This window comes from Orcinus orca, chromosome 1 (assembly GCF_937001465.1).
Source record: "Orcinus orca chromosome 1, mOrcOrc1.1, whole genome shotgun sequence".
In the NCBI taxonomy this organism is placed as follows: Eukaryota; Metazoa; Chordata; class Mammalia; order Artiodactyla; family Delphinidae; genus Orcinus; species Orcinus orca.
Genome location: NC_064559.1, coordinates 136616307 through 136642068, shown reverse-complemented (window position 1 = coordinate 136642068; position 25762 = coordinate 136616307). Strand labels below are relative to the sequence as shown.

At 34.5% G+C, this 25762-nt stretch overlaps 1 protein-coding gene across 1 annotated transcript; it reads left to right on the top strand.

The window, feature by feature from the left end:
• LOC101287510 (calcium-activated chloride channel regulator 1-like) lies at window positions 1–25762 on the top strand. Its single transcript, XM_033437054.2, is given in 18 exon segments — window positions 1–277; window positions 1817–1957; window positions 2156–2303; window positions 3131–3239; window positions 5215–5395; window positions 9128–9148; window positions 9150–9356; window positions 10176–10320; window positions 10542–10618; window positions 13692–13869; window positions 15301–15401; window positions 15758–15982; window positions 16112–16227; window positions 16229–16380; window positions 16943–17113; window positions 17980–18216; window positions 25409–25568; window positions 25570–25762. Coding segments are annotated over 18 exon segments (2721 nt in total). The 5' UTR covers window positions 1–118.

The following is a 25762-nucleotide window of genomic DNA, read 5'->3' as shown; positions in this document are numbered from 1 at the left end:
ATATATATTAGTAATATATTTTTGCAAATATTTGGGTCTAGAGTCAAATTTCTGAGTTAAGCAGATAAATAAATACTCTCCTTACATTTCCAATAGGTTTATTGTAACATGCGAAAAAATGGTGCTCACTCTGAATGTTATTCTGTTCCTAACTTTGCATCTCTTGCCTGGAATGAAAAGCTCAATGGTAAATTTGATTAACAATGGATATGATGGCACTGTCATTGCAATTAACCCCAGTGTGCCAGAAGATGAAAAACTCATTCAAAACATAAAGGTAAGTGAAAAATTGATTATCCATTTATATTTATTTCATTGAGTATTTTCAACTCATGTTACCTAGGCACATACACACATTCACACAGTTATAACTTTCCAAAATTGCTTAGACAGTATTCGTCATTTACATAACATGTATCTAAACTGTCAAGATTAATACCTGCTTAGTTTAAATATTATATAGTATATATTAATAGCATTAGTCATTCTCCAAATGAATTATTAAAAGGCCGAACTACTAATATTTGTTCAACTCATTAAGCTAAAAGAAAGACCTTCGAGCTACTGGAGAATTATTTTCAAATTTTATCTTTATGAAGTTACTTTTATAATGTTTCAATAACTAACCTCCTTTTAAGCCCTAGAGGTTCATTATCATACATTTTTTTCAGTTGTTCATATTGTTCAACTCTAAAAATTTTGAAATTCTTAGGTATCTGATCTTAAAGAAAATATTACTTATTTTTGAAGTTGACTTACTTCCTAATTTTATCTGGGTTAGTCATTATAATAAAATATTCTATATATAGCACTCTAATATATACTGTTTTCTTTGATCCTCTCAATATCCCTATGAGGTGGTCAAGAATAGAGATTATTAATTACCCTTGTTGTATAAATTGAGAGAAGTGATTTGTACAGTCATACGATAAGTAGCAAAACTGGAATTTGAAGCCAATGACCTACATATTTTTAGAAAATCACTGCTTGGTAAAACTTTGCCTTTTATGAACACATTCTTTATGAGAAGATAACTCAAAATAAATCTAGCAAAATGTTTTTTTCAATTAACAACAGTATAAAATCTACCAAACTTTAAACTCCCAACCCCATTTTAAGCACCTCTGTTCAATTCAATAAGCAACTTGCCAACAGACTGCCAGTCTTAATCACCTTTATATCTCACCTAGCACCCTCACTCCCTGCTCCAACCCATAATGCTGAATGCAGGTCTGGATAAGTGAAAAATAACGAATTGATTTCTAAGTATATAAAAATGAGAGTTTACAGGCATCTCTTGCCTTGAATGAAAAGCTCAGTGGTAAATTTGATTTACCAGACTAGAAAAATATAGTAAAATGTAACCTATTTTTCAGTTAGTCTTTGCCAAAATATTTGGGGAGAGGGGCTTAAATTAACTTTTTTTTTTTTAAAGATGATGTTGGGGGTAGGAGTTTATTTATTTATTTATTTATTTATTTTTGCATGTTGCATCTTCATTTCTGTGCGAGGGCTTTCTCTAGTTGTGGCAAGCAGGGGCCACTCTTCATCGCAGTGTACGGGCCTCTCACTGTCACGGCCTCTCTTGTTGCGGAGCACAGGCTCCAGACGCGCAGGCTCAGTAGTTGTGGTTCACGGGCCTAGTTGCTCCGTGGCATGTGGGATCCTCCCAGACCAGGGCTCGAACCCGTGGCCCCTGCATTAGCAGGCAGATTCTCAGCCACTGCACCACCAGGGAAGCCCCTAGCTTCTTCTTGTTTGTACATTTTCATTTCATTGTGAAATTGTTACTACAAGGTATTTTTAATTTTTTCAGGAAATGGTAACTGAAGCTTCTACTTACCTGTTTCACGCCACCAAACGAAGAGTTTATTTCAGGAATGTAAGCATTTTAATTCCAATGACCTGGAAGTCAAAATCTGAGTACTTAATGCCAAAACAAGAAGCACATGACCAGGTAGGGTATTTTATCTAGCTCCTAAACTGTTTCTTTCTCCCTGTGATTTAAAAAAATTAATACTCAATTTTTTTTAGTAATTACTGATGACTACTTTAGTATTTAAATTAGTAATATTATGGGTCTTAATTTAGATGAAAAATTCCTTGTTTCTATTGCTCTTGGGATCTGTTTTGGCTTGTCTGTTCTGCTTTTTAGGCAGGTGTCATAGTTGCTAATTCTTACCTAAAATATGGAGATGATCCCCATACACTTCAACATGGAAAATGTGGAGAAAAAGGACAATATATACATTTTACTCCAAACTTCTTGTTGACTAATAATTTGCCTATCTATGGGTCCTGAGATAGGGATATCTATTTTATACTTCTATTTTTATTTCCACTGGAAACAAATATAACATTGTGATTAATGGTATTTTAAAAAAATTTTTAAAGGAAAAAATAGTTGTTAATACCTTTGGAAATTTACTAGTTATGTTCAACCTAATTATATTTCTTTTTGTGTGTGTTTAATAATAAAATTAACCATTTATTGATACTAACCCATTTTAACTTCTTTGGCCTTATGAAAGTTGTCAATTTCTAGATTTCCTTGACTCAGTTAGGTTGAGGATATGGGGAAGGGAGACTTAAAATATAAGGAAAATAGTTAAATACAGGTTTCCCCCAAAAGAAGCATTTCCAAAAGAAGCTATCCAAAGAATAGCATCCAAAAGAAGCATTTCTATCCAAAAGAAGCATTTCTATGAAACCTTTCATAAGTCAAGATTGTATACAGCAAAGAAGCAATTACCTTAGGACACATCTTGTTAACAGATGAACAAAATATGTCGAGATAAAGCACAGATGCTCACAGACACAGTTCAAATCTATGGGGTTTGAGGGTGAGATGCTGAGTGCGATTCCCAGGGAAGGAGCTTGGTGGTGCCATTTTTCCTGCTCTGGGTGTGTGCTGTTTGTAAAACAGCTGGCTGCGAAACAAATGCTGATTGCTATTTTTACTTTTCGCTTTTTTTTTATAAAAGCAAAAGTCCTCTTCGAACTTCTTTCTGTTAGCAAAAACAGGTACTAAGGTCTTTCGTAAAAGTGAAGTGGTGTAACGTGAACTTTCAAAAAGCCGGGATACATGTATTGTAAACATAAATTTATAAGTGGCAATATTCTCTCATATGCAGAGTATTTGTCCATGAGTGGGCCCATCTCCGATGGGGAATATTTGATGAGTATAATGTGGACCAGACATTCTATATTTCCAGAAGAAACACTATTGAAGCAACAAGGTATCATTCTATTGAACAAATCTGTTTTCAAAATCTTTCACTTATGACTTTTTAATTTTCTGTACTAGGCAAACAAAGGCTACCTCAGTGGTTGAATGCTCAGAGTTAACTGCAATATCCAACCTGCCCCACTATATATCTGTCCAACAATTTCTGGTATTACACCTTGGAATCAAGATCAATCAAAATTTGGGAAAATTTTCAGTATTCATGGGAGTTGTACTAAAAATATGTTATTGTCAGAGGAAAGAGAAAGAAAAACGTTGTACCCTAAAACTTAAGATATCTGAGAGTTAGAGTTCAAGTTCCTACCCAATCTTTTATTCCGTTTGATTCATAACCTTTTAAGGTGAATCTGTTTCATTGAAATCAATTAAACTGTTAGAGCCTCATATTAAATATATTTATTTTTCATTTAATCTTGAGCTTAAGAAGTACTTTTCATAAGGATAAGTGAGAAAATTGATTTTTTAAGAAGTATAATTCTGGGTAGATTTAGACAGGTCCTATTTATGAATAGATGAGATATTTAAATTAAAAATGTCAAGCAGGTGGAGTAGTTAATGAGTATTAAAGAACAACAGAAATCAGTGTAATAGAAAATAAGTCTTTAGGATAAAAAACATAGTGTGGTACAAAAATGCCTTTGTGTTGTTTGCTTTATCTCTCTTAAGCTGCCTAGAATCTTTCCCACAGAGGAGGCTTTCAACCCAGGACACTCATTACTGTCACCTCCTCCCACGCAACTCCTCCCAGCACCGACTCCCTTATTCAAACAATGCTTGTTCATCCTTCAAGACTCAGTTTAAATGCTTCTTCCCTAAGTGTCTTTCCTCTCCCTCCATTTGGGGTTAGACATCCTTGACACTGTTCCCAAAGCAATGTGCGTGGGCTTCTCTCACACTGGGCAGTAATTGTCTGTGTTTTAAGATCCTTGAGGGCTGATTTTTTTTTTTTTTAATCCCTTAGCCTTGGACATGGTACAAAGTAAAAGCTAAACAAAGAATGTATCAAACAACCAATTTTAATAAATTAATGAAAAATAAATGAGTTTCCTTATCAGTCATAAAAAGAGATATATTAGTAAAAACAAGTATCTAAAATAACATTTATTGAGCTCCTACTGTGTGCCAGGCACTTTGTTGGAGGCAGTGTAAGTTGTTTTCAGGCTTTTACTCTAGAGCTAACCCTCTTGGAAAACATGACTAACCATCTCCTTTAATCCTTGCAATACAAATAAATTTATTTAAATAGATTAATGTTTTGAAGTTTAATATTAACACAGAATGGGAGTAAATCCTGCAGATAAACAAGAACTCTTTTTATCTTTTACCCATACCCCACCCCACCTCATTCTTTGCCAGGGCCTTGACAATTATAAAGACCAAAAGGTTTGAATGCACAAGCATTTCCATGCAGGGTTTATTTTCATTTCTTCTTTCAGTCTAGCTCAGTGATTTTCAAAATGTAAATTGTAAAATGCTGTAAACACAAAAACCACACATGGTTTTGTATGTATGGTATACATGCATATATGTATACATCTATATAGCAATATGTATACGTGTGTATATATATATGTATATGTGTACCATACATAAGAAATTTAAGAGGGTTTTAAGCATAATGTTGACTCTCCCCTCCCTGCTGGGAAGCAACTCCTCTGTATCTCTTAACTCAATTTTCACAACATCCTTGTGAATTAGGAATTATCATCTTAAACTCAAGGTCACAAGGATAATAGATATATTAATCATATTAATGAGCAGTAAACATTAAGAAATATGAATTAACATCATTGTTCTTGTTGAAATCATGGTAAATAGGGGGAAGACACTGCCTACTTTTGTCAAAATGGAATGTTGGTACATGGTCTAGAGCAATTATCACTGAGGGAATGATTTTAGGATGTTAGTCTTTATTCATAATTTCTCTGGCCTTCATGTACAAATATAATCTAATTCTTTCATCACAGATGTTCAATTCATATTACTGGTATAAACGTGGTTTTCAAGAAATGCCAGGGAGGCAGCTGCATAACAAGGCCATGCAGACGTGACTCATAGACAAGGCTGTATGAAGCAAAATGTATATTCATCCCAGAAAAATCCCAGACTGCAAGGGAGTCCATTATGTTTATGCAAAGTCTCCATTCTGTAAGTACCTTCTTTTCCTAGTCTCACAAAGGAACCCTTTAGGAAAAATTAATTAGGGAAGCTGGATTTTCTACTATGAAATTATATATACCAATAGAAATAAGGGAAATTACTAAGACAGTTAATTAATAGCCATTTTATCCAGTCCTGTGTGTCCAGTCTTGTCAGGGTGTATCTGGAAATTATTCCACCCTTTCTTACTAGCCTGCTTTCTTTTTTCTTCAGAGGTAGATCTGTACCCTTCTCATTGGCATCACAGAATTTCTTATTACATCCCTTCCCTCATTTGACTTCTGTAGACTTGTGTCTAGAACTACAACCTTACTTTTAATTCTTTCTTCTAAGTGTTATTCATATTACTATTCCAAAGTAATTCATTCTGGGAAAATGAATTTGGGAAATTCAGCTTGGGAAAGTACTGACAGTCTCTACTTTCCATTATCTTCACACTAAAGCACACTAAGTTTTGCAAAGTGATATTGTGAAAACATAAACGGCTCTGTCTCTACAGAACAACAAAAGAGGAGAGGTTCACAATCACCAATCTGACCAATTAAAAAATAACAACACAATAATTCAAGTTCCAAAGCTAATGTTTGACCTGAAGTATTTGGTTGAATGTGTAAACCTCAGTAGATAAGAACAGGTGACTTGGAGTCAGACAGATCTGATGTCAAAACCCAGTCTGTAATTTTCGAGCTGTGTCACTCTGAGCAAACTGCTAAATCTGAGATTTAATTCTCTAGTCTTTTAAACAGGAATTATAAAACTCACTTTACAGTGTTATTGCTGTTAGTTTTATAAGAGCTAATATAAATAAAGTACATTTACAGTGCAGGTAAGTATAACATAAACTTAAAATTTTTTTAATTTATAAAATATTTGGATAATAGGGAATTGTCTCTTTCCCTGGATAAATCCAGCCTTAATTACTGCAAACATATTATAGCTACCTAATGAAAGTTTCGAAACATGTAAAAAAGACTTTAAAATATGAAACATATGAAAGTTATCAAAAACAACAAATCAAAATAAAGTATACTATCTCTAGATAGTAAACTAACATTTGAAAGAAGCAAATTTTCATATACCAAATTACTAGCAACATAGACTTCTATGGGTAGAGGTTTGGAAAGGCCTATTATTTCCAATAGGATTTAAAATTGTTTTGGAGTCTAGGGCATTAATGATGAAGGACCTGAGTAAAAATATAGACTCGATATTTTTTTCTAAAACTCCTAAATGAATCCAGTGAGATATTTAAGTAGAAATTGTTTTCCAGCCTAATAAAACTCCCTCCTGGGAATATCTGAAACATGAATCTAGAAGTTTCACTATAACCTGCTGAATCTGGATCCACAAAGGCAGCCAAAGTTCAGCATCCAAATAGATATCAGATCATGTGACGCAAGAGGATAATTGGAATATATACTGTCTGTACCAAACTATAAATTCCAAAAGCATTTGACTATGAGGAGATAGCTCATGTTGCCTACCTGAAAAATAAATAAAAATGAAAGAAAATCATGTAATTGAAATATGGAGGGCAACTAATTATATAAGATATGGCTCAGAGATAAATACTGTACTTTAACCATATAACTTGTGCATAATCACACAACCTTCTAATTATTGTAACATAGACTAAATATATTGCATAGCATCTGTACCCAGGGCATAAGCTCAGACTCAAGAGAAATATGATCTGAAATAATGAATATTCAAGTCCATGATTTTCTTTCTTTAAAATTCATTATTCCCACTTCATGTCCATGTTAGGAACTGAAAAAATATCGAAATAATTAAAAATAACTGTTCTTGAAGAACTCAATTTAGTGAGAGAAGTAGAGATAAAAGAAAAATAAATATGAATACAAAGTAGGAAGAAGTAGAAACTAAGTGCCATGAGAGTACAGCAAATGTCTCCAATTGAAAGTCAGAAAATTGTGTCTAATGAGATGAGTTTTGAGCTGGAATTTGGAAATAAAATTAGTATGAACTTGCTAAAGCAGGAAGGGGAAGGGTATTCTAGGCAAAGAAACAGGTTTACAGAAACAAAGATGGAAAAATACAGGGATGAGAGGGAAGGGATAATGGGATAATATGTATACATATAGCTGATTCACTTTGTTATACAGCAGAAACTAACACAACATTGTAAAGCAATTATACTCCACTAAAGATGTAAAAAGAAAGAAAGAAAGAAAAAAGATTTTAAAAAATAAGAAAAATACAGGATGCCACACCTGACTGTACAAGTTGAGCACTGCCCAAATTACTTGCATCATGGTCACTAAAGATCTTCATATTTATTAGAACACTTTTCAGGTAGACAGAATAAAAGAACTTGAGAAAAGGGCACCTTTTTCTAATTTGCACAAATTTCCTTTTCCATTTGTATTAGCGAGAGCCTTGTGAAAGTTTCTGGCATACTCTAAGGACAGGAGAAAGTTCAATGTTCTATAAGCAAAGCATACATGGTGAGGAAGAAGCAAGAAATGAAATTGAAACACAAAATTGGAACCTACAAAACTAAGGTGTTTGGATTTTATTTTATCAACTTCAGTCTAGTGATGTAACCAGCTTATCCTTTCAGGATGATAATTCTACTGACTGTGAAAAACAAAAGGAAGTGAGATAGTGGAGGCAGGGAGACCAGTTGGAGGGCCATGGCAATAGGCAGATAAGAGACCTGAAGGCCCTGAATAAAGGCAGTGACAGTAGCAAGAGGAGCCACATTTGGTAGGCATTTCATATCATCAAGTTGATTATAAATCACTGCTTTGACTGAAAACTATATTTTTCTCCCATCCAATATAACCCCTTCTGAAAAATGTAGATCAGAAACTTAACAGAAGGAAAATAAACTCTTAAAACTTGAATAAAAGGTGTTCAGGTTTAATAATTTAGTTCTAAATCTGAGCTTACAGCAGGAGATTTATATGAGGAGGGCATTTAAAAAAACAAAATGGTATTTATAAAGCTGAGGCTTTACTGCAAGACGAATTCTTTCCTGAATGCTACTAGTTTATGCTAGTGTTTTTCCAAGTTACTAGGTTTCAAAACTTGGAGGATTTTCATAGATTCTATAGTAATGAAATATCATTTGGCAGAATTACTGGATACAACTCACCATTTGCAACTCAAAGAGAAGCAATCACATTTCCTCATTTTCTTCCCACATTTTCATTACTTTTTCGGGAGTATTATTTTATTTATGTCTAAGTTCACCAGAGACAATTACATTTGAGATTGTTAGAATATCTGTTCTCAAGTTTTTCAATAAACTATAAAGAGATAGAAAATACTTAGGCAATTAAAGAAGGCCATTTTCTTTACTCCACTTTTAGGGGGAAGCTAGAAATTACTGCAAATCCTGTCCCTTTTTCCATTAAACTTATTTCAAGGCTTGAGTCCCCCAAGAGTCTAGAAGGGAAAGTAAGAAGTTAGCTTAAGCAGTTGCGTCAGCCGCCATTATCCCCCAGTGCTATGATCTACCTATACCTAAAAGAATTACCAAATAAATTTCCAGTGCATATTGATGGTTTTAATTTGCTTTTTCTCCATTCAAGTATGCAAAATGGATGTGAGAATGCTAGATTATGAAATAATTTTTAATTGTCAGGAGATAAAATCTGTGGAGGATGTACAAGGCAGCCAACTGTATATTTGGAAAGGAAGGTAATGCCTCATCAGTTACCGTACTACTGTCTTTCAACTGATTTTTCCCAGGTGACTGAATTTTGTACAGAAAAAAACACACGGTACAGAAGCTCCAAACCTACAAAACAAAATGTGCAATGTTAGAACCACGTGGGATGTAATCATGGACTCTGATGACTTTCAGAATATATCTCCCATGAGAGAAATGAATCCACCGACTCATCCTACATTTTCGTTACTCAAGTCCAAACAGCGGGTAGTCTGTTCGTTACTTGATAAATCTGGAAGCATGAATTCAGTAAGACGTTTATTTGTTAGCTCTCCTAAATTAGGTATTTAAGCTAATAGAAATATAATTTAATCTTAGGTTTAGTTCTACTAAGCTAACTAAAAAATATTTTTATTATTCTAATAAATTTTAGTACAGTGATTTTACATGGACAAGCACTAGAAGATAATATACTAAAATAAAAATAATTATTATATTAAGGTTATTGGATTACGGATAATGTTTATTCTTTAACTTTTAGTTCTAACAAACTAGAAATAACATAACTGAACAAAAAGAAAAGACGAAAATCATCCATAATTCTACGGAGCATATGTCATTCCTATCTTTTTTCTGTTCATGTATTTTGTTTTTCCTCCTCAGAAATGTGATTATATCTTATATAATGTTTTATAATATGATTTTTTTTACTTACTATACCTTAAACACTCCCCAAGGAAAAAAAACGATTCCATGACACAAGTTTTAATGGTCATATGGTATGCACATATTATAATTTAGTCAAATAAACCCCATTATTGGACATTTTGGTGACTTTCAACTTGTTATCAAAAATTATGTTGCAACAAACATTTTTGTGTGCATTTTAAAATTATTTCCTTACTGTTAAAGAAGAAGGTATAAAATTTTAAGGCTTTTCCAAGTATAATATGACTGATTTTTAAAGTTTTTCTTTAATATTATTTCTTTTTAATATAATGAAGAAGTTAAACTCTAAAATACAGTAATCAATTATTATTATGATCTCTGGCCCATGAACTTTGTCTTTCACCAATCTGTCAAGATTGGAGGAAACTCAGGAATTGTTCAGACATCTTTTTCTTACAGGAAGACTGTCTCTTTACAATGGATCAAGCAGCAGAACTACACTTGATTCAAATTATCAAAAAGGGATCCTTGGTTGGGATGGTTACATTTGACAGTGTTGCTGAAATCCGAAATCATCTAACAAAAATAACTGATGATGGGCTTCCCTGGTGGCGCAGTGGTTGAGAGTCCGCCTGCCGATGCAGGCGACACGGGTTCGTGTCCCGGTGTGGGAAGATCCCACATGCCGCGGAGCAGCTGGGCCCGTGAGCCATGGCCGCTGAGCCTGTGCGTCCGGAGCCTGTGCTCCGCAATGGGAGAGGCCACAACAGTGAGAGGCCCGCATACCAAAACAAAAACAAAAACAAAAAAAAAACAAAAAAACTGATGATGATGTTTACCGAAATCTGCCTCAAGCCGATGGTGGAACTTCAGTTTGCAGGGGACTCAAAGCAGGATTCCAGGTAAGATAAGAATGCTTTTCTAAATATCACTTGCCATTTATCATTGCTTTTAATTTTGTCCAGCTCTCTTGGAACAAGGGTCATGAGCTTAGAGGTCCCTCACTTAAATAATTTTTAAAGACCTTCTGTTGTCTATTGTTCATAGCTGGATCCTCTCTGAGTGTGGTTATTTCACCCACATGCTCCTGAGGAACTGAGTTGCGCTGAGGAGTGGTTAAAGGGAAGAAAAATCCTGTGTGCACATAATCATCATTACTTAGTTAGGAGCTCCTCATTTCTTTATCACTCCCATAGTCTGAATTTCTATGAGGAGAAAATAATGCTGTTAAGGGGACTGTGGAAGAGGGAGATTACTAATATTTTTATATTATGGATAAAGAAAACCCCAGTTCATCAAGTTAAACTGACATTTAAAAATCACAAAGATAGAGGTAGTTCCTCAAGTATAGTACCAAACTCAAGACAGATGCATAGAAGTTTAATGAAATAAAAATTGTGAACTATATTAAAACACCTTCAGTATTCACCTGAATTTCTTCCAACCTAAGACAGCCTCTATTTAAGCCTATTTATATTCTTTTTCAGTGAAAGGAAAACCGTTTCCTTTCACTGACCCTCTCATTGCCTCAGCTACAAAGTGGAGACTGTTACTCTTATTTTGGCGACTAGTTAATATCGTCTCTTAGCTTTCCTCATGATATCTGTTTCCTGTAAATCATATTGCTTTAAGAAAACACACAAGTTCTAGATTCAGACAAACCTGGAATTCTGGTTCTATTATGCCCTAGCTAAATGACTGTGGGTGAGTTACTCAACTAAGAAAGTCTCAGTTTCCTCAATTAATGAAATGTGGAAAATAACAGAACCTATCTCATTTGATAGGAACTACGTCAGATAAATAAGGGCTCCCCTAATGTTCATAGCAGCATCATTTACAATAGCCATGATATGGAAGCAATCCAAGTGTTCATCAAGAGATGAATGAATAAAGAAGATGTAGGGTGTATGTATATATATATATATAATACATATATACAATGCAATATTACTCAGCCATAAGAAAGAATGGAATTCTTCCATTTGCAACAATGTGGATGGACGTAGAGGGTATGATGCTTAGGAAAATAAGTCAGACAGAGAAAGACAAAAACTCTGTTATCAATTATATGTAGAATCTAGAAAATAACACAAACGGATGTATAGAACAAAACAGAAACAGACTCACAGATATAGAGAACAATCTAGTGGTTACCAGTGGGGAGAGGAAAGGGAAAGGTGCAAGATTAGGGTATGGTATTAAGAGATAAAACTACTACATATAAAATAAGTAAGCAACAAGGATATATTGTATAGCACTGGGAAATATAGCCATTATTTTGTAATAACTTTAAATAGAGTATAATTCATAAAAAGAGTGAATTACTATGTTGTACACCTGAAACCTTGTAAACTTTGTAAATTCATAAAAAGAGTAAATTACTATGTTGTACACCTGAAACTTTGTAAACTTTTAACATTGTAAATCAACTATAATTCAATAAAAAAGATAAACAAGTGCTCAAGAAAGGATTGCTATTATAAAAATCATAATTCTCATATATGTCTATTCACTTCTAAAATATGACAGTACTATATCTTGGGAATATGTTATAATGTTTGCGCATGTTGGTTCATACATGTTTTTCTTAATATGTTTTGATATATATCTATGACATTTTGACCACAGAGTCTATTACTGAAGAGATTATATCAAATTACATTCAGACATATAAAAAAACCTCTGTTACTCATGTAAAGAAACCATATCAACATATAAGCTTTTACTTACAGAATCATAATAATATCTGAAATTTATTGAGCATATACTGCATCAGTGCCTACGTTAAATGCTTTACATTCATGATCTTACTTTATCATTACCATTAATGTTTTAGTCAGGCACTATTTTTTTTTTTTTTTTTTTTTTTTTTTTTTTTTTTTGCGGTATGCTGGGCCTTTCACTGTTGTGGCCTCTCCAGTTGCAGAGCACAGTCATCCAGACGCGTTGTGGCCTCTCCAGTTGCAGAGCACAGTCATCCAGACGCGTAGGCTCAGCGACCATAGCTCACGGGCCCAGCCGCTCCGCGGCATGTGGGATCTTCCCGGACCGGGGCACGAACCCGCGTCCCCTGCATCGGCAGGCGGACTCCCAACCACTGTGCCACCAGGGAAGCCCAGTCAGGCACTATTTTTATGCCCATTTTGCACATAAAGAAACTGAGGTTCAGAGTAATTAAATATCTTTCTCAAGATCATAGAGTCAGTAATTGGTAAATCTGTTCTTTCTTACTCCAAAGTTCAAAAAGGTAATCATTACAGTGAGCTATTTATAAACTCTATTATAAATATATATTCATATATATGAATGATAGAGAAACTAAACACTAGCTATTCTATTTAGCAAATGGCGGAGCTAGAATTTACTCTCAATTTGTTTGAGTAAATTGTCTTAGCCACTACTTTTGGTAAAAATCAGGAAAATACCCCCCAAATTATAATACTTGATAAATTCAGGAACTTCTTTCTTCATGACAGGTCAATGTTTTTTCCAGGAAATCCTGAGATTCTTCAATTAGCAACTAAAATGCGTTAAAAGGCACGTCACATCATTTAACTTTGAACACCTGCCTTCAGTCACGGCTTTACAAATGTTGTCTAGTGTGCAAACTTCCAAACTGCCTGGGTCATTTGCCTCTACCCCAAGTATCTCCTGGGATAATAAAAATAGCTAACATTCATTGAGTACTTACTATGGGTTAGACATTGTTCTCAGTGTTTTATTCTTTCTCTCTTGGGTAGCTTAAGTATATGTGAAAGCACTATTAACATTCTGCCTTTGGAAACCTACAAGACCATTCTACATTACACTCATTTCCAAACCAACAAAACCTGGAATGACAATACAAAGTTTCCTTTTGCCTATTCTGATGCATAGGCCTAAAAACTTCTCCAAGACTAAAGAACAGATTTATTCTTAGTTTAATTTATTTAGATATTATATTCTATAATTAATAATCTGGTTTTTTACTATCAGGCAGTTATCCACAGTAACCAAAGCACTTCTGGTTCTGAAATCATATTACTAACTGATAGGGAAGATAATGAAATAAACTTATGCTCTGAGGAGGTAAAACAAAGTGTTGCGATCATCCACACCATTGCTCTGGGACCTTCTGCTGCCAAAGAACTGGAGACACTGTCAGATATGACAGGTAAACCTTTGGAATAGAGTTTGAATAGAAAACACTTTTTCAGTTTCTCTCATTCCAGGGGCTCTTTCCCCTTAAACTACAAACTGCTCAAAATTTTCCTATTCTAAAAAATTAATCTTTGTCCTTTCCTTGTCCTTGTCCTTCAAATTAATATATTTCCTCTCCCCACCCCCACTTCTCTCCATTTCTACCTATATTAACTTTTTCTAATATTAGTCAACATTTTCTGTCTTCATTCATTTCTCACCACTTTCTACCAATACCACCAAAATGAAACTTCTTTCTCCATGGTTACTAATGACATTCAACTGCAGTTCCAAAATTCTGGCTCAGCATCTGTCCTGCTCAATCTTAAAGTAGAGATTCAGATAGCCCGATTTCACTGAGGAAGAAATGTAAACCTAGAGAATAGAAATGATTTGCCCAAGGCTAGAGTTAGAGACCTGATTACTGAGTCTTGCTCTCTGAAATCCATTCTTTTCCAGCTCCTGACACCTAAGTTATCTCCCTCTTCATTAACTCCTGTATCACTTATTTTCTGCACTTAATCAATTTTTACTTTATTCTAAACTGTCACTCTCTAATTGTTTTGGTATATCTTAGATAAAATTAGAAAATAAGCAGCTAGTTTAAAAATTGTCTTTAATTTTCATAATGTTATTTGGTGATTAGATCAGCTTTACTAATGTGGAAAGCACTTAAATCTAATGATTGATATAAAAATAATATTTGGCTAGTTTTTTTCTTTGTTCTAACATATTTTGAGCAAGGTTTAGTTATTGTAGGATTACATCTAGGATACTGATATATTAAAAGTTCCTAAGGTCTGGGAAATTCATCTTCTGTAAGTTTAAAAAAGAAAAATTTTAATGTATTTTATAGTATATTGATGAGTATAATAGCAAACATGATTTTCCCATTTAAAAATTAGTATTATATGGAATATTACTCAGCCATAAAAAAGAACAAAATAATGCCATTTGCAGCAACAAGGATGGACCTAGAGGTTGTCATACTGAGTGAAGCAAGTCAGACACAGAAAGACAAATATCATATGATATTGCTTATAAGTGGAATCTAAAAAAATGGTACAAATAAACTTATTTACAAAACAGAAAAAGTCACAGATGTAGAAAACAAACTTATGGTTACCAGGGGCAAAAGCAGTGGGAGGGATAAATTGGGAGACTGGGATTCACATATACACACTACTATATATAAAATAGATAACTAATAAGGACCTACTGTATAGCACAGGGGACTCTACTCAACAGGGAAGAGAATCTAAAAAAGATTGGATATATGTATATGTATAACTGATTCACTTTGCTGTATACCTGAAACTAACACAACATTGTGAATCAACTATACTCCAATAAAAATTTAAAAAATAAAATTAGTATTATAAAGGTAAATAAAATTCCATTTTAGGAGGACATCATTTTTATGCCAATAAAGACATAAATGGCCTTACTAATGCTTTCAGTAGAATTTCATCTAGAAGTGGCAGCATCACTCAGCAGGCTATTCAGGTCAGTATCTTTAAAAAAATTCTTTGCCTTTTTACACTTGTAATAACTTTTTGTTATCCTAAATAGTAACTTCTTTCTCTAATAAATAACTATTCTGCCTGAAAACATTTCAGGTGTAACATCCTTATTGAATTTGCTTTTTGTGATACTTATAGTCACTTTTTCTTTTGATTTTTCTATTTTTTATCAGTATAAATGCTTTTTTTTTGCAAAATTCTTCAAAATAATTCTTAGTTATTTTAATTGAAATCTTAAAAGTATATTTAGAATTACTCTGAACTGACTAAACTTTGAAATGTTACTAACTGTAATAACAAATCAGTTTCACATGTTTGTTGTTTTTATTTATGTAACAGTTGGAAAGCAAAGCCTTGACAATTACAGGAAGGAAATGGATAAATGGTACAGTGCCTATGGACAGTACAATTGGAAATGCCACCTTCTTTGTTGTCACATGGACAATACAAAAGCCAGAAATTCTTCTCCAAGGTCCACAAGGAAAGAAATATAAAACCTCAGATTTCAAAGAAGATAAGCTAAATATTTGATCTGCTTGTCTTTGAATACCAGGTATTGCAGAAGTAAGAATATTTTTTAAATTTTCTCCATGCTTTATCAACCAATTTTGAGGAAAAAATGAAGATAACATCATATACAGGAGTAGGAAGATATTACAAAAGCTCTCAAATAGGTATTTTTAAAATTTTCAGACAGGTACTTGGACTTACAGCCTTCTAAATAATCATGCCAGCCCTCAAATGCAAACAGTGACAGTGACTACTCGAGCAAGAAGTCCTACTACACTCCCAGTAATTGAAACAGGTCACAAGTCAAACTACAGCCCATTACCCTAACCCACTGATTGTTTATGCACAAGTCAGTCAAGGGTTTTTGCCTGTACTGGGAATCAATGTAACAGCCATTATAGAAACTGAAGATGGACATCAAGTAACATTAGAGCTATGGGACAACGGTGCAGGTAATAAGAATCTGCGTCAACTTCCACTGAACTTAAAATCCTACTATAATCACATGACTTAGAAGTCAATATTTCCTATATATGCTAATGAAACATATTTTAAGTGAATTCAATTTTAATGTTTTTAAAACTTTTTAACTTTTCAATTAGTTATCTTGTCTAGGCATAAACATGAGCACATTTATCTTCTTTAAATTTTATGAACAATTTTGCCTTTCCCATGTAACAAGAGTACAGTTTTTCTCTATTTTCATTAGTGTCAGTGTTTTGCATATGCTTTCTGTGGTTTAGTTATATTTTCCTTATTTTGTTAGGAGTCTCTTATGAAATAATAATAGCTAATATTAATTGAATGCTTACCATGAATTAGACTTTTCCAAAGTCAAAGTTTGGCAAGTGGCCAAGCCAGGCTTTGAACCCAAGTAGTTTGATTCTAGGGCTCATGTGCTTAAAAAATTGTGCTATACTATTGCCCAAAATAGCTTCCATCACTAGTGCTCATGAAGTTGATATTGTCATTTTTACTTTGTTGTTATGTCTAATATTACATTTCAATATCAAGGTACTGATACTGTCAAGAATGATGGCATCTACTCAAGATATTTTACAGATTATCATGGAAGCGGTAGATACAGTTTAAAAGGACATGCCCAGGAAAGAAACAACATGGCTAGGCTAAGTTTAAGACAACAACAGAACAAAGCTCTGTACATACCAGGCTATGTTGAAAATGGTAAGTGGCATTAAAATAGAAATGTGTCATTTATTTAGGTAAATTATATGTGGCAAGCATTTAAATTATAATGTACTATGGAAAACCTAGTTATATAATCACCTTTATATTTCAAAACCATATTTATGTTAACAGACCTAGCATAGGACTATGCTTCCAATATGTTTTGTTTACATATCCTTCGGTTCATTTACATTGAAAAAAAAAATTACTCAGCACGTCCTAGGGGGCAAGCATTTTGCTAGATGCTGGAACTACAGAGATAAATAAGTTGCCATCCTTGTCCTTGAAGAATTTACAGTCAAGAAGTAAAGATGGATAGGTTAAAAGATAGTACTAACATTGCACGTCTCCTCATCAATTTTATTTATTTTTTAAAAATATTTATTTGGCTGCATTGGGTTGTAGTTGCAGGATCTTCATTTGCAGCATGTGGGATCTTTTGTTGTGGCACGTGGGCTCTTCGTTGCGGCGCAGGCTCTTCGTTTTGGGGCACGAGCCCCTCTCTAGTTAGACCCTGTGGGCTCAGTAGCAGCAGTGAGCGGGCTCTCTAGTTGTGGCACACGGGCTCTTGAGTGCGTAGACTTAGTCGCCCCACAGCATGTGGAATATTAGTTCCCAAACCAGGTATCGCACCCATGTCCCCTACTTTGGAGGCGGATTCTTACCCACTGGACCACCAGGGAAGTCCCTCCTCATCAATCTTTAAATGACACCAATAAAACAAGCTTTTTTTTCACTAAAAAGCTGTTACTTTTTCAATGGCTGCTATCAATCAATATTAACCCTCTACAGCTGCAAATGAGATTATGAAATAAAGAATAGGTATCACAATATGAAAAGTTACAAAATTGCTGTTTTGGTAGGTAAAATTATACGGAACTGGCCCAGACCTGGAGTCAAAGGTGACGTGGCAAAAGCTGAAATGGACTTTAACAGACTAACCTCTAGAGTGTCGTTTACTGTATCAGGAGCTCCTCCTCCTGGTAATCACCCTCACATGTTCCCACCCGCTAAAATTACAGACCTTGAGGCTAAGTTTAAAGAAGATCATATTCAACTTTCATGGACAGCCCCTAGCAATGTCCTAGATAAAGGAAACAGTAAGTTTCATATTACATTTAAAAATATCATATACTAAAAGAAATCCCACTGGTTTTCATTTGCTAAAAATTTTCTAATGTCTTATTTATATATAATATGTGTAGATTGTCTACTATGGGCCACCTATTTTCATATGTGAAAACTTAAGCTGCAAGAAATAATGAACTGGACCAAAGTACTTCACATTAAATAAATTATAAGTCTAACTCACTCTCGTCAGATTCTGTTGTGCCAAACTGCCTCTCACAGTATGAACCATCTTAGAAATTACTTGGAGAAGACTGACCTAAGAGCTTTCTGTTGCATCCCTTTCTCCCTAACAGGGAAAACTTTTTCTAAGTATTTCTGTACTTGCACAATTTCATTCATTGATTGACCTTTTGTTGAATTTTCAAATACTATTAGGTTCTTTTTTTTTTTTTTTTTTTTTTTTAAGATTTGTGCACTCAGAGGGAAAACAGCAGAAGCAAGAAAAACCACAATACTGCCACCTGTGGAACAAAAACCACATTCATAGAAAGTCAGACAAGATGAAAAGGCAGAGGGCTATGTACCAGATGAAGGAACAAAATAAAACCCCAGAAAAATAACCAAATGAAGAGGACATAGGCAACCTTCCAGAAAAAGAATTCAGAATAATGATAGTGAAGATGATCCAGGACCTCGGAAAAGAATGGAGGCAAAGATCGAGAAGATGCAAGAAATGTTTAACAAAGACCTAGAAGAATTAAACAAACAAACAGAGATGAACAACACAATAACTGAAATGAAAACTACACTAGAAAGAACCAATAGCAGAATAACTGAGGCAGAAGAACAGATAAGTGACCTGGAAGACAGAATGGTGGAATTCACTGCTGTGGAACACAATAAAGAAAAACGAATGAAAAGAAATGAAGACAGCCTAAGAGACCTCTAGGACAATATGAAACGCAACAACATTCGCATTATAGGGGTCCCAGAAGGAGAAGAGACAGAGAAAGGACCCGGAAAATATTTGAAGAGATTATAGTCGAAAACTTCCCTAACATGGGAAACGAAATAGCCACCCAAGTCCAGGAAGCGCAGAGAGTCCCAGGCAGGATAAACCCAAGGAGAAACACACTGAGACACATAGTACTCAAATTGGCAAAACTTAAAGACAAAGAAAAGTTATTGAAAGCAGCAAGGGAAAAATGACAAATAACATACAAGGGAACTCCCATAAGGTCAATAGCTGATTTCTCAGCAGAAACTCTACAATCCAGAAGGGAGTGGCATGATATACTTAAAGTGATGAAAGGGAAAAACCTACAACCAAGACTACTCTACCCGGCAAGGATCTCATTCAGATTCGATGGAGAAATAAAAAGCTTTACAAACAAGCAAAAGCTAAGAGAATTCAGCACCACCAAACCAGCTCTAGAACAAATGCAAAAGGAACTTCTCTACGTGGGAAACACAAGAGAAGAAAAGGACCTACAAAAACAAACCCAAAACAATAAAGAAAATGGTAATAGGAACATACATATCGATAATTACCTTAAACGTGAATGGATTAAATGCTCCACTCAAAGGACACAGGCTTGCCGAATGGATACAAAAACAAGACCCATATATATGCTGTCTACAAGAGACCCCACTTTAGACCTAGGGACACATACAGACTGAAAGTGAGGGGATGCAAAAAGATATTCCATGTAAGGGAAATCAAAAGAAAGCTGGACTAGCAATACTCACATCAGATAAAATAGACTTTAAGATAAAGAATGTTACAAGAGACAAGGAAGGACACTACATAAGATCAAGGTATCAATACAAGAAGAAGATATAACAATTATAAATATATATGCACCCAACATAGAAGCACCTCAATACATAAGGCAACTGCTAACAGGTCTAAAAGAGAAAATCGACAGTAACACAAAAATAGTGGGGGACTTTAACACCTCACTTACACCAATGGACAGATCATCCAAAGTGAAAATAAATATAAAAAGTTTTGTATAAAAAATAAATAAAATTAAATTTAAAATTTTTAAAAATTATATAACTTGCACTTAGTTGAGTGCACAAATCTTTTTTTTATATATAGCAGGCTCTTATTAGTCATCAGTTTTATACACATCAGGGTATACATGTCAATCCCAATCACCCAATTCATCACACCACCACCACCACCACCCCGCTGCTTTCCCCCCTTGGTGTCCATACGTTTGTGCTCTACATCTGTGTCTGTATTTCTGCCCTGCAAACTGGTTCATCTGTACCATTTTTCTAGATTCCACATATATGCGTTAATATACGATATTTGTTTTTCTCTTTCTGACTTACTTCACTCTGTATGACAGTCTCTAGATCCATCCACATCTCTACAAATGACCCAATTGTGTTCCCTTTTATGGCTGAATAACATTCCATTGTATATATGTACCACATCCTCTTTATCCATTCGTCTGTCGATGGGCATTTAGGTTGCTTCCATGACCAGGCTATTGTAAATAGTGCTGCAATGAACATTGGGATGCATGTGTCTTTTTGAATTATAGTTTTCTCTGGGTTTACGCCCAGTAGTGAGATTGCTGGGTCATATGGTAATTCTATTTTTAAGGAACCTCCATACTGTGCTCCACAGTGGCTGTATCAATTTACATTCCCACCAACAGTGCAAGAGGGGAGGGTTCCCTTTTCTCCACACCCTCTCCAGCATTTGTTGTTTGTAGATTTTCTGATGATGCCCATTCTAACTGGTGTGAGGTGATACCTCATTGTAGTTTTGATTTGCATTTCTCTAATAATTAGTGATGTTGAGCAGCTTTTCATGTGCTTGTTGGCCATCTGTATGTCTTCTTTGGAGAAATGTCTATTTAGGTCTTCTGCCCATTTTTGGATTGGGTTGTTTGTTTTTTTAATATTGAGCTGCATGAGCTGTTTATATATTTTGGAGATTAATCCTTTGTCCGTGGATTCGTTTGCAAATATTTTCTCCTATTCTGAGGCCTGTCTTTTCGTCTTGATTGTAGTTTGCTTTGCAAAAGCTTTTAAGTTTCATTAGGTCCCATTTGTTTCTTTTTGTTTTTATTTCCATTACTCTAGGACGTGGATCAAAAAAGATCTTGCTGTGATTTATGTCAAAGAGTGTTCTTCCTATGTTTTCCTCTAAGGCTATTAGGTTCTTAAGAAACAATGCTTACCCTCAACAGTTAGTTGAGTGCAGAAGATACTTCCTGCAAATAAACAGATAATTTTACAGAATATGATGAGATATGCCATTGGATGGCCACTTCTGCTTGAGGGTTAAGATCACAAGGTATATCTTAAAAGGCTTTTCAGGGAAGACTATCCCTGACCTAAGGCTTGAAGAATGAGAGAAGTTAGCCAAGTTAAATGAAGATTTCCCAGAGAGAGAGAGGATCTCATGCAGAGATTTGGCTGTGGAGTTTGAATTAGAGTTCAAGGCCAAAATATCTCATTCATTCCAAGTTCCTTAGAATAAATTGCCATCATTCCAGTAAGCTTAAATCACTTTCAGCTTTGCTTTAAATTTAACTAAATTAAATTAGTATTTATTGAATGCGTACCATATTCCAGTATTGTGCTAGACTAGTAGATTCTTTTGGTTTTTTTTTAAAATTCATTTTTGGCTACATTGGGTCTTCGTTGCTGCATGCGAGTTTCTCTAGTTGCGGCGAGTGGGGGCTACTCGTCATTGTGGTGAGCGGGCTTCTCATTGCAGTGGCTTCTCTTGTTGTGGAGCACAGGCTCTAGGCACGCGGGCTTCAGTTGTTGCAGCACGTGGGTTCAGTAGTTGTGGCTCGGGGCTCTAGAGAGCAGGCTTAGTAGTTGTGGTTCACAGGCTTAGTTGCTCCATGGCATGTGGGATTTTCCTGGACCCGGGCTTGAACCCATGTCCCCTGCATTGGCAGGTGGATTCTTAACTACTGTACCACCAGGGATGCCCTAAACTAGTAGATTCTTATGGGGTAAAGCCAATCTTGCTATTTTCCCTTTAAGGTGGTAAAATGAAAGCAATATGCATATCAATAGACACATATCTCAGAGGTTGTCAGTGCTGAAAAGCCACTTTCAATGCTATTTCTCCTGGGTTATAATAAACCCCTTACTATATGCTCTGAAAAGAAATGATGCTTTTAATCTTTCATTTCCCATGTAGCTATATTTCTTTTTATCATTATTACACAACGAAAAAAAATCATTCTAAAGCCAAAGGAAACATAAAATACCCATGAAGTGCTCTTTGTACTTCAATATTGAGATTCTTATCATGACAGCTCTGAAATACATTATGACCCTTAAAAATACGGTGAAATTAAAAAGAAACTTCCACTGAAAAAGCCATAAATGAAATTATCTGACCAAATGTTTAATTCTGAATTGAATTCAGTTAAGACCAAGCCTTCAGTTCATGATTGGCTTCATAATAAATGTCCCTTATGCTGATTATAGGAACTAAAAGAAGGAAGAAAGTATTTCATACGTACATTGGGAGAGAAAAAAAAAAACAAAAAAAACTTCACTGTGTTTAACCTCAAATGCCTCAAATAGGTGGGATCCGATCGTCCTCTTTCCTTGTGACAAATAGGAAGATACTGTAGTTGCTATCAAATTTTACCCTTAGGCATTGCAAAAGGAGGTAGTAGAAGTATCTCAAAAAATAAATATCTATATATTTTTGAATAAAAACCTTAAATTTTCTGGGACCCAATTTCCATACCTGTCAAATATGCAAATCAGACTAGATGACCTAAAATTACTAAAACAAGTAGATGTAATTCTAATATTTTATGATCCTCTAATTTTGTCATTTTGGGCATCAAGTGAATATCTCTATTGTTGTTCAACAAGTAATATTTTTATTAAGGTATAATTGACCTACAACACTATGTTAGTTCCAGGTGCATAACATAGTGATTTGATATATCTATACAATACAAAATGATCACCACTTTAAGTCTAGTTACCATCTGTCACCATACTAAATTACTATAGTATTACTGACTATATTCCCCATGCTGTACATTTCATCCCCATGACTAATCTATTTTTTTAAAGTTTGTACCTCTTAATCTCCCTCACCTATTTAACTCATTCCCCCCACTCCCCTCCCCTTTGGCAAATACTTATTTGTTCTCCATATCTATGAGTCTATTTCTGTTTTGTTATGTTTGTTTTTTAGATTCCACATATAAGTGAAATCATGTGGTATTTGTCCTTTTCTGTCTGACATAATTCACTTAGCATAATACCCTCTAGGTCCATCCATGTTGTCACAAAAGGCAAGACTTCATTATTTTTTATGGCAGAGTAATATTCCATTGTGTATATATACCACATCTTCTTTAACCATTCATCTATCAATGGACACTTAGGTTGTTCCATATCTTGGCTATTGAAAATAATGCTTCAATGAACACAGAAGTGCATATATCATTTTGAATTAGAGTTTTTGTTTTCTTCAGAAAAATACCCAGAAGTAGAATTGCTGGATTGTATGGTAGTTCTATTTTTAATTCTTTTAGTAACCTCCATACCATTTTCCATAGTGGCTGCACCAACCAACATTCCCACCAACAGTGCAAGAGGATTCCCTTTTCTCCACATTCTCACCAACACTTGTTATTTGTTGTCTTTTTGATAAAATACATTCTGACAGGTACAAGGTAGTTTTGATTTGCATTTCCCTGATGATTGGTGATGTTGAGCATCTTTTCATGTGTCTGTTGGGGCCTAGAAGTAATTAAGGAGGTCAAATACATGCCCAACACAGTATCAGATACTCTAGTTCATACAAAAAGAGTACTCTAGTTCATACAAAAACATACTTTTGCTCTCAAAAATAATATGTTCAAATTGAAAAGATAAACTGAACCTCTATAAAACTGGAAAACTCCTTTCCATGCAATAAGAGTTCATGGAAGAGAGTCATAAGGGGATGAAATACATGACCAGGACTTCATGAAGAAACTGGACCTCCTGTTGGACCTTCAAGAATGAGTACAATTTGCATAGATAGGGAGAGGGAGGCACATTCCAGGGAGTCATGACAGGGAAAAAAGGAACTAAATAATATGATCAAAGTCAAGAAAGCAAAATTTCACAATGAAATATTTGAATTAAAGTAAGTGATGGATGGATAGATAGATAGATCGACGTAAATGGAATGCAGAGAGGATGTAAAGAGTAGGGGAATAGATCAGATCAATAAGGCCTATTTATTGAAAGACTAGAATTTTAAGGCACAGGGCCTGAATTAAAAAAAAAAAAAACACTAAATTGAAGTTATTCACCACATGCTTAAAACATCTTCAACACTTCATGAAAAAAATAAAGTCTTCACTTCAAAAAAGACATCTGATGTTTTATTGTTCATGGCATTTCATAATGTGAGAATATATTTCTATATCGATGGCCCTTGTAGATTTCTAAAACCATTTTGAAATGAAACATTTGTCAGCATCTTTCTTTCCTTTCTTGATAAAGTAACAGTAAAAACAGCTAATATTTCAAACATTTATTAACTCCCATTGTGCTAAATACTTTTCATGCATTATCACATATAATGCTCATCACTAGCATTCCGTAAATATTTGTTGAATGAACTGAATGACCGATTCTCTATTTTACAGATAAGAAAACTAAAGGTAAGAAGGGGTAAATAAATTTTTCTTTGTTACAGCCAGAAAATAGTAGAACTAAGGTGCTAATCAAAGTCTGCCTAGCTCCTAAACATGTTTATTTGGTACACATTCCAGCCTCTCTGTCTCCCTTTGCTCTTTATCCTTATCCCTGGCTCCCACTCTACTTATCTGCTCTCTTCCTCATCCGTCCCATTACTCTCTCTCAGCTTAATGAGAAATAATACAGGCATAGAGTACTGAGTATCTTTACTATACTCAAACATTACTGTGTTCCTTGTTCTAAATTAAAAGTGGACTCAGTTCTTCATATTTCTATTTCTAAAAAGAAATCTAGATTCCATTTTTAGTACTATACAATTTTGAATTAATTCTTTGTGATTAGATAACTAGATAAAAAACTGTTCCCATATTTTTTCTTAAAATAAAGAATATGGAATAACCAGACAAAAAACCCAGTGTGCATTTCTGATAGGCCCCTAAATGCAAGGCAATGTGGTAGCAATAAGGCATCCTAGTGATTCTAACGTACATGAAATATCTGTTTGTTTTCCAGCCAATAGGTACATTATAAGAATAAGTAAGAGTTTCCTGGATCTCCGAGAAGATTTTGACAATGCTGCTTTAGTGAATACTTCAAGTCTAATACCTAAGGAGGCCAGCTCAATAGAAAATTTTGAATTTAAGTCAGAACCTTTTAAAATAGAAAATGTTAACCTATATTGCAGTCCAAGTCATCAATGAAGCCAATAACACCTCAGAGGTTTCTAATGTTGCACAAATAGCCAAGCTTATTCCTCTGTCAGAAGACAGTGTCCCTGCTCTGGGTACCAAAATTTCTGCAATCAGCTTGGCAATTTTTGTATTAGTTTGTACATTATTTTGTATTATGATTTTATCTGTATTTTAA